Source organism: Ciconia boyciana, chromosome 18 (genome assembly GCF_034638445.1).
Source record: "Ciconia boyciana chromosome 18, ASM3463844v1, whole genome shotgun sequence".
Taxonomy (NCBI): Eukaryota; Metazoa; Chordata; class Aves; order Ciconiiformes; family Ciconiidae; genus Ciconia; species Ciconia boyciana.
In genome coordinates, this window is record NC_132951.1 from 12,615,779 (window position 1) to 12,625,799 (window position 10,021).

At 59.9% G+C, this 10,021-nt stretch overlaps 1 protein-coding gene across 1 annotated transcript; it reads left to right on the plus strand.

Annotated features, from left to right (window-relative positions):
- Positions 1-6,353: 6,353 nt before the first annotated feature.
- NRARP (NOTCH regulated ankyrin repeat protein) lies at positions 6,354-9,528 on the plus strand. Its single transcript, XM_072883304.1, has 2 exons — positions 6,354-6,905; positions 7,350-9,528. Exon 1 carries the CDS (start codon positions 6,435-6,437, stop codon positions 6,780-6,782), a length of 348 nt encoding a protein of 115 aa, XP_072739405.1. The 5' UTR covers positions 6,354-6,434; the 3' UTR covers positions 6,783-6,905; positions 7,350-9,528.
- The last annotated feature ends 493 nt before the right edge of the window (positions 9,529-10,021 follow it).

The window sequence follows — 10,021 nt, forward strand, 5'->3', positions numbered from 1 at the left end:
GCGGCTCCTGCAGCTCTCGCCGGGATGCAGGCTCTGCGTGGGCTGCCCACGCCAAGACCCTTTCGACCCCCAGGTTGCTTCACCTGCGCTCAGCTCCTGCCCCTGCGTTGCAAGATGCGAGCACAGCGGGACCCTGTGATAAAACGGCACTGGGGAAGAGTTTTATCTCTGTTTTATCACGCCAGCCTGAATGAGACCTGAATGAGCAGCGTCTCTCAGCCCTGAGAAATCACACGCTGCATCGGATATCAGGCCGGTTCCTCTCCTCGCCTTGTGTACTCCTCGCATATCCTTCGGAGTTTGATGGGGACAAGGTGTTTGGTGCTCAGGCCAGCTTTAGTTTACAAATGAATATATCAACATTGTTCCTCATCAGGCAGGAATGCGCTTCCCTCCCTTCTCCCCCACCCTATCCCCATCCCCTTCCGAGCAAACTTCCTTCCTCCTGTAATCTGGAGCGGAAACCTCGCTGCATATTTGACCAGCTCAGAGAAATCAGCTCAGTTTTCCCTGGCGTGACTTTGTGCCTTGAACTAGGGCTGGTTGGTCCCTACAGCAGCCAGTAAGGCAGGGGAGGAGGAGGAGGGCGAGGGCTGTACTGCTGCCCATCTTCGACATGGAGCCGCTCTTCCAGCCGGATGCTCTGATCGAGCTCCCAGTTGCTCAGCTGCCGTTTTCAAACAAACCGGCGTGTTTCTGGGCACGGACCCAGGGCTGACAAGCCTGAGGCTGGCCACAAGCTCAGGCCCTTGTGCTGCCCCACACCATGGAAACACTGCTCCCACGGGCCGGGGGTCGCTTCTGCTGGCCCCTCGCCGGGGGCAGGAGAGGAGGGAGGTGTTGGTGCCACGTGAAGAGGGAGATTTGCATCAGGAGGACGTTTGCTCCCTGGGAAACAGCCCAGGACCGGACCCTTCCCATCAGCCTGCCAATACATGGGCATGACTCTCAGGCAAAGGAGCTTCCAGCTGCACTCCAGGCATGCCTCGCCATGTATCCCATGGGGGGTTATGGCTGTGTCACCCCCCAGACTGCCTCGACCCCAGGGATGTCCCCACAGAGCAGTCACCAGGTCCCCAGGCCAGTCCCAGTGGGCTGTGTTGCATCTTCTGGGGGAACCACACGGTGGGAGCAGTGCAGCAATGTACCCCCATCCCTGCAGCCACCACAAAGGAGTGACCACGCAGCACAGTCAAACAAGTGGCCCTGGGGACCGCATGTCTTGGGAGACACGGGCTCGAGCCAAGGCAGTTTGGTACAAGTGTGCTCTGCTGTGGCAGGGACATCAGCCAAGGCGACGCCGCGGGGTGGCCCAGCAGCACCAGGACACCAGCACAGCTGGAGAGCCCTGCCAGCAGCACAGGGCAGGAGCAGGAGCAGCTCTCCACCTCCGAGGGTGCCCCAGTTGGTGGCCTTTTGCCCAACAGCATTTTCCCACTGTCAGATATGGAGGCTGTAGGCTACGGGCAGGGTTTGAACATCAGAAGAGCTGCAGCATTTCCAGCAGGATAAGGACTGATGAGACAGGGCACCGGAACGATTAAAGGCCAAGCTGCAGTGTGACAACCCAATCCGCACAGCCCGGCACCACATCACCACAGCCCCTGCGGGGAGTCGGGGTCCTCCAGCCCCGGGGCCAGGCGCGCAGGGATGTCCCCACCTGTGTCCCTCCAAGGACAACGACCACACGTAGGGTTATGACCGTGCTTGAGTCTTGCTCAGGTTTTAAATCCTGTTTGTCACAGGCTGGGAGGGAGGCAACACGCAGAGCAGCATCCGAGGTGGCATCTGCTGGAACTGGCAGTCCCCAGCCTACATTCCCACAGTGGTCCCCATGCCGCGGGTGTCCCAGGAGGATGGGGGAATGCCTGGAGCCTCCCCTTGTCCCCAGGGCTTCCCCAAACTGCCTGTGAGAGCTCTACTCGCGGTGCCTTGCTCCCTGCAGAGGACGCGGGGCACCCGCACACGTGTCATCACCGCACAAGCACGAGGTTTCTCTTGCAAACCCCAGCTTCTGGCCTCGGGAGCTTTCTGCCTGCAGGACTGGCAGCGGCCCAGCCCCGCCCGGGGCTCTGCTTGGGTGTTGCTGAAGGCTGGTGGTGTGTGATGTGCCCGCGTTACCGGGACGGGGAGAGCGCGAGGCTGGTCCCATGGCCGTGCCCCTGCTTGCCCCGCGCTGTGAGCCGGGCAGCTCTCACGCAGCACCGCGGAAAGTTTTCCCCGAGACCCCCCCGCAGCCCCTTCCCCGCCGCTCCCTTGCCGAAAGCAGCCACCCGGGGCAGGGCTGGCCTCTCCGCCCTCCCGGCCGTGGATCCCAGCAAGGGAGACCGCTCCCACCCCGCGAGCAGAGCCCCCCGGCACCCCGGCCCCGCGGGGGCTCCCCCCTGCCCGCACCCCCCACGTCCCGCGGCCGGGCAGGCGGCGTTGGCCGAGCCCTGCGTTTCCCCACCGGGGCTCCGGCAACCGCTTTGCCAAGAAGCCGGGAGGCAAAGCGCCGGTGGGGCCGGCAGCGGAGGAAACCTTCGCGCTTCCTCCCGGCTCGCAGGGAGCCGGGCGGGCCGCGCTCCCTCGCCGCCTTTTGCTGGGTCTCTGCGCTGGGAAGAAAAGCTCCCGCCTTTCCCACGCTCCCCGACACATTTTAATGAATTAAGTGGGGGCACGCCCCCTCGCCGCCTGCCCCGGATCCGTCCCCCCGGCGCTCCGGCTCCCTTCAAGGAGGCCTCCGGGGGTGGCTGGACGCTGCTGGCTCGTCCGCCCGGCCCGAGGATGGGCACTGCCCGCTTGGCTTTTTTGGAAGAGGGCTGCGACGTGCCCAGCCCGACGTGCCGGGGCGGCGCTGAGCCCCTCCGGCAGTGCCGGCGGCAGCCGTCCCTTCTCCTCTCACCCACAGGCCCTCATGAGCGGGGGGGGGAAATTTGGTTGTCCCGTCTCTTGAGGAGGGGAGATTGGGTCCGCGCCTCTCGGCACGACTGTCCCTCTCCCCGCCTCCCGCCGCTGTCTGCAGCGCCGGCACTCGCCGCTGCTTCCCCTCTTCTCAGAAGAGAGCAGATAAATCACTGGGTGGGACTACTGGTTTTGCAGGGCCCCACCGAGCGAGCGCCGGGTGGGAGGAAAGGGCCCTTCCAGCGCCCGCCGCCAGCCCCGCCGCAGCCCCTCGCCCGCCAGCGAGCAGGGGGGGCTGGCCGGGCCGTGCGGGGGGGCTGGCCGGGCCGTACCGCCGCACCCGGCTGCTCTCCGGTTACAGAGCTGGGGCACAAACTGGAGCCAAAACACGGGGTTTCAAAATTGCCTTTTTATTTTCCTTTTTTTCGGTTGTTTTTTTGCTCTTTTCCCTCCCTCTCTGGCGCCGTTCCCAGGCCGAGTCCTGCCCCCACCTGCCAGCCCTGAACATTTGCATGGCTGGGTCCCTGCCCGGGCGCTTTATTTTCTCACCAGTGTCACTGGCAAACGCAGATTTGCTTGCGAGGATGTAACTCTGGCCAAGCCCCAGACCGGGGAGGTGTGAGCAATTGCCACTCTCCCACGGCTCGCTAAGAGGGCTCGACACCTCGCAGGATACGGCCCATAAATGCACAAAATCAGCTATGCTGGGATATTTAGGAGCGGAAAGGATCGGGCCAGCCGGCAGGAGCGGAGCCCCGACCCCCAGGCTCCTGCCACCGCAACCTCCGCACCGCCCGGCTCCGGCAGAGCCGCCACACGACCCGCTGCTTTCCCTTTGCAGGCTTCGCCACAATGAGTTTGCTGGGTTCAGTGCCGAGAAATGGTCATGGGCTGCCGTGGCTTCGGCAGTCCCTCAACGGCGTGGCGCGGCTGTTTGCACTGCCGCGCTGTGCCGGGCCCCTGGGCTCAGCCCTAACTCCCCGTGAGTCACCGTGAGTCACGGCACGTCTCGCTGCTCGCCCCGGCAAGGCGACACAGGGGAGAGCAGCGCAGGGATTGCCACTGGTGTCCCCCCGCTGCCACCACGGCTGGGGTGATGGGGGCACCAGAGCCACCACCCCCTACCTGGGACGGGGCCCTCGGGGGGACGGGACAGGCAGGGGGTGGCTCCTCTTCGCTGTCCTCGGGCAAACCTGGCTCCTGCTCCCACACATGGACCCCAAGCCCACCTCCATGCCCTGGGCCAGTGCTGCAGGGGCTCCACGCTTCAATGGCACAGGGATGTCCTGGGAGAAGCTGCACGGACACAGGACACCAGAAGGGGAGTGCCTGCAGTCCAGCAGCGGCCTCAGGGCCCCAAGCTCCCACCCGCGATCACATCCAAACCCTCCCTTTTCTGCGAGAACGATGTGCTTCGATAGGCTGGTGTTAAGGATGTGACTGGGAGAACTCTGGCTTGGGGAAACCAAGGGGAGCGAGACATGGAAACCAGATGGGGAAGGGATGGATGGGGACGGGATGGGGATGGGATGGGCATTGGGGAGGAGATGGGGATGTGGATGGAGAAGGGGAGGGGGATAGGATGGACGGGATTGGATGGGGATGGAGATGGCGGTGGGCATGGGCATGGGATGAGGGTGGAGATGGAGAGATGGGCATGGGCATGGATGTGGAGACGGGCATGGGACAGGGATGGAGACGGGCATGGGGATGAGAAAACCTAGCTGCAGAAATGGACTTAGGAAAGTAGACCCTTACAGGAGGAGAAACAGGAGCTGCTTCGCTGACTCCTTACAGCCCAAACCAGGCTGGTTCAACCTCCAACAGAGGAGCGGGACCCACAGCCAGCCTTCCCCGGCTGCTACAGGGAAAAGCCATGGGAAAACGCCACGGGGCAAGTCGTGCCCCGAGCTCATGGCCACCGTCCTCCAGCCGTGCGACAGACGGCTCCAAGACGGCATGTTTCATCCAAGCGCTCTCACTCAATTGGGGCAGAATTTAGCAGCTGGCTGATTTTTCCCTTCCCACCCTCAAATGGACACGCTGGCACGGCCAGGTGACAGCAGCTTGCCGGCCAGCTGCCCTCAGCGCGGCCGCTGTCACCTCGTTTTACGACACGCTCCTTCCTTTCTTCCTGCACCTCCTGCTCTGCTCTAGCTGACCAAATGCCTGGCAGACACAGCGAGTGCTGGCCTGGGGATGCTGCTTCCCACCAGCCCCCGCCGTTTGCTCCCCGCAGGCCAAACGGGCGCAGGGAGGGCCCCTCCGGCGCCGTTCGGGGTTGATGCACTATTTTCAGTACTTTTTTGCCTACTTTCCTGCCTACCCGCGGTGCCCGCACCTCCCAGCGCTCGCACACCGGGAATCTGGTCATCGCCTGGGCAGCGGGTCCGACCCCGGATAAAGCCCCGCATGACTGCATTGACTCACGCCAGGGCCGGCGGGACCTGGCCGGGGCTGGGGCTCTCCCCCCAAAGTCAGTCCCACCCGTGGATCCCCGAAACCTCGTGCAAACCCCGCTCCGCTGCGTGGCTCCAGAGGGGCCGGGTCCTGCGGGGCTGAATCCCCCCGTCCCTGCCTGTCACCTGTCCCCTCTGCTCACGCGGAGATACACCTGCAGCAAAACGCCGTCGCCCCAAGATCTGAGGGTGTCCGCAGGAACCCCACCGCGCCTTGCTGACCCCCGCCCCCGCGGGCTTCGGGGCCTGCGGCTCCCGGCTGGGGGTGAGGCGGGGGTCGCCGGGGTCCCGGAGGCGCGGGGGGTGCTTGGGGACGGGCACGGCCCGGTTCCAGCACAGCGCTGCGGGGCAACGCGGGCGGCGGGGCCGGTGCAGCCGCCTGGCTCGGCTCGGCTCGGCTCGGCTCGGCTCGGCTCGGCTCGGCTCGGCTCGGCTCGGCGGTGGTGCCCCCTGCCTGCGGCCACCGCGCCGAGCCGTGATAGCCCGAGGCGGGCCGAGCCGAGCGAAGCCCCGAGCCGAGCCCAGCCGAGCCCAGCCGAGCGGGCCGAGCCGGGAGCGCCCCCCATCGCCCCCATCGCCCCCATCGCCCTCGTCGCCCCCCATCGCCCTCGTCGCCCCCCATCGCCCTCATCGCTCCATCGCCCTCATCGCCCCCCATCGCCCTCATCGCTCCATCGCCCCCATCGCCCCCATCGCCCCCCCGCAGCTCACGGGTGGGGGAGGGGCGCCCCGGCTCGTCTCAGGGGGCGTGGCTTCCCGCCGCGTCCCCGCCCCCTGCCCTCCCCAATGGGCGCGCGGTGGCGGCGCCCCGCCCCTCGGCGCCGCGTCACGGCCGTGCCATTGTTATGCAAATAAAAGGGTGGGTAAAAGGCGCGGCGCGGGGCCGGCTCCGCTCCAGAGAGGCCCGGGCGCGGCGCGGAGCGGCGGACGGCAGCAGCGCGGCGGGGGCCCGGGGCCGCTGCGGGGCGGTCGGCCGGCACCAGCAGCAGCCCGGCAGCAGCAGCAGCAGCAGCAGCAGCCGCCCGCCACCGCATGCCCGGGCGGGCGGAGGCGTCGCCGTCCATGCGGGGCGGCGGGGCGTGAGGCGGCGGCATGAGCCAGAGCGAGGTGTCGCCGTGCGCGGCGCCGCCGCCCAGCCAGCGCGTCTTCCAGGAGGCGGTGCGGCGCGGCAACACCAAGGAGCTGCAGTCCCTGCTGCAGAACATGACGAACTGCGAGTTCAACGTCAACTCCTTCGGGCCCGAGGGGCAGACGGCGCTGCACCAGTCCGTCATCGACGGCAACCTGGAGCTGGTCAAGCTCCTGGTCAAGTTCGGCGCCGACATCCGCCTGGCCAACCGGGACGGCTGGAGCGCCCTGCACATCGCCGCCTTCGGGGGCCACCAGGACATCGTCCTCTACCTGATCACCAAGGCCAAATACTCCGCCGGCGCCCGGTGATGCCGGGGCCGCCGCCTCCCCGCTCCCCCGGCCGCCAAAGCTGCTCCCACCCCCGCGTGGGGTTTATTTGGCGAAGATTTGGGGCCCCACGCAAAACACGCCACCGTTCGCCTGCTTTTAATTGTGGTTGTTTTTTTTTTTTTCTCCTTCCAAGGGTTGTTTTCCTACTGTAATACGTTTTGGTTTGTTTTGTTTTTTCCTCCATCTACCTCGGCTGCACTCACAGTATTCACGGTTTCAGTTTGACATCTGGTCAGATGCTTTAAAGGCCCCCCCGCCCCCTCCCCGCTAATATTTAATCCTCCCTCCCCGCTCCCCTCGCTCCCCCCACCGAAGGTATTCTGGCTCAGAAACGAATTCATTTCAAGGCCCCGACCCCGCCGCCCCCGGGCGGCTCCTCCCGCGGCCCCGGGGCGATGCCCGGAGCGGTGCCCGGCAGGGGCCGGGGGCTCCCGCCCGCCGCCCTTCCCCGGCGAGGAAGAGCGGGAAAGCCTTCCTCCTCCGCTTGCGAGCTTCTCCCAGGGTTTCCCCACCGCTGATTTTTTTTTTTTTTTTTTTTTCCCCGAGGCGACTCCGTTGGAATACGCCAGACACGGTTTCCCACCCCCATCGCTCCTTTTCTCTCTTCTTTTGCGTTGGGTTTTCTGCTTTGGTTTTCTTTTTTTTGGGTGTCCGAAGAAAGTCTGCGTCCTCACCCGCTCCTTGAATCCGTTTAGCACGCGTGAGATCCCAGGAAAAGACACTGAATCCTTCTGGTTTTGTGTGTAAAGGGGGATTAGCAAATCCTGGACTATTTTTTTTTTCTTTAAAAAAAAAAGTGAAATAAACTCTAGAGGCAGAGGATTTGCTTTTGCACAGAAAAGGGGCGCGAGCGCTCTCTGCTGCCTAGAGATGCCGGAAAACTACTGAAAATAGTTTGGGAACTTTTTTTTTCCTTTTGGTGAAACTTGGATAACACTTCTCAATGCAGAACGATTCATTTGACGTATGTAGATTCACCCGTCTTTTATATTATATATATGCCTAAATATATATATTTATAAAAGAAAGGGAGGAAGAAGAGAAAGCCACCCGAAGTCGCATTTTGAAGTGACTGCACGTATAATCGCAAATGCTGCTTTTTATTGCTATGGCACAAGAACATCCATTTGGAAAATGCGGAAAATTTCAGAAGTCTCCTTTCTCCCGCTGGTCTTTCAGCCCTCTTCTCTTCGTCTGCACTAAAACCATCCATATCACTGCCGTCTCCCCGCTCTTTCCTCTCTTGCTCCCTGCATCCAAACCATTACGATTAAAAAAAAAAAGAAAATAGTTACCTGCTGGTTTATTTGGGTTGTGTCTTAACTATTTATCATGTATGTATATATTTGTGGGTGAAGATTGTGAGCCTGCTTTTGTTTGAAGCCGGTGGTGAGTGTTTCAAAAATATGGTTTGGGAAATATGCTTTTTTGTTGTTGTTCTCCTAGTCTTAAAACTAAACCAACTTGAGTCTGCCGTGATTATTTCCCATTGCACTGAATATTCTGCTTCGTCTCTGATGGTTTCACCTGCAGTTTGTTTTTGGTTTTCTGCACGCCAACAATTTGAGAAGATTTTAAAAAGCTCCAGATTTAAAGAAGAACAAGAAGAAAAGCCCTGTCGAAAGCGTCTACTGTTAATGCTGTAATTTGCAAGGAACTGCTTGGCCGAAGTCTTTCTGTGAGCATGGAAGGGGGTGTCCAGCACTTCCACTGGTGCTTCTGTGCGATAGTTACGGGGTGGGAACAAGACCTTTTCTAGCGAGGTTTTATCGTCGTTACCAGATGGTTGCACATTTTTTTTTTTTGACTAAATGGATTTGCCACAATGAAATGTCATAACATTTATGACATGATATTAAAAAGTGTATTGTAAAGCCAAGTTCTAGATGGATTTTTAAAAAGAAATCTTGGTTATAAACCCAGTCTAAAGGGAGCTCTGTCCAGTGTTGTAAAGACAACATGATGTAACCCATATTTATATTTTTATAAAATACCTATTAAGACTGTGAATCTCCTGTATGAATTGCTGGGTGAGTTGTTTAAGAAAAGTATTGTTCCTTTCCAGCCTCCTGGAGCTTTAGACACGCTGAGATTTTGGGAAACTGTACGTCGGGGAAGGGGGTTTGCTCTGAAATTGTGAGTTGATGTATTTTTACATCCCTTTGTATTTTACTGAAAAGCTGCTGCCCTTCCTAGTCCCTAGAGTTTCAATTTTCTATGCAACCCCCGCACCCCAGTCTCTCTTGATCCTGAGAAGTAAAAGGGATGCAGATTGATTCAAATTGAAATGAGGGTCCCCCCACCCCCCTTGTTGGCTCATCGTGCTGCTGACCCTTCACGCCAAAACGGGGAGTACAAGAAAAAAAAAAAAAGAGGCAGGTGGGGGAGGCTCTTTCGTGCATGACTGGTCGCCTTCCGGCAGTCATCTTTTTAATTATTATTATTATTTTTGTAAGAAGAATATATTGATAATGTCAGTGAAATAAGCAGACATTGAAGCTGATGCACAGATTGCTCCAGAAAGGAGTTTTTCTGTAGATTTTTCTTTAGATGCGAATACCTTTTTTAATTATGTTAATTAATGTTAAGAATTTTTAGGCTTATATTGAAGCTGTATGTGGGTCACTATATGATCATTTCTAACTGGATAAAGTCTGTACAGTACAGCATATTCCTGAGTGTATGATATAGACGTGTAGCCCCAGAGTGCGAAATTTATAAATAAATTTTTCATTGATCTTTTTATAAAAAAAAAAAGGCGTTTTCGTTTGTTCTTTCCCATGTGGTTATGGGCAAAGCTGTGTGGATCCTCCAGTGGGGGGTGGCTGGCCGGGCCCCCAGGTCCCTGTTTCGGTGTCTGAACCCACAGCTCTTCTGGGGTTAAACGCGTGCCCAGAGGATGATGGCCGGGGTGGATTTTGGGGGGGAACTGCTGGAGCGTGCAGCCCCTGCCAGCCCCTTCCCACGGGCTGGAGGAAGCTCCCAGGGTCGGGGCTGGGGGCTGTCCTGGTTTGCCCCATCCCGGCATTCAGAGGGGTGATGGCTCAGACCAGCCCCTGGTGCTGGACCGGGCACGTGGTGGTTGAGATGTTCCTTAAGAAGCTGCCAGCTCCACAGAGTGAGGTGGGAGCTCTGCAGCCAGTCCTGGGACCGCTCCCATGGGGAGCGGTGCAATGCGGTGCATGGTTTGGGTCTGCAGCCCCAGCCTCACCAGCTGC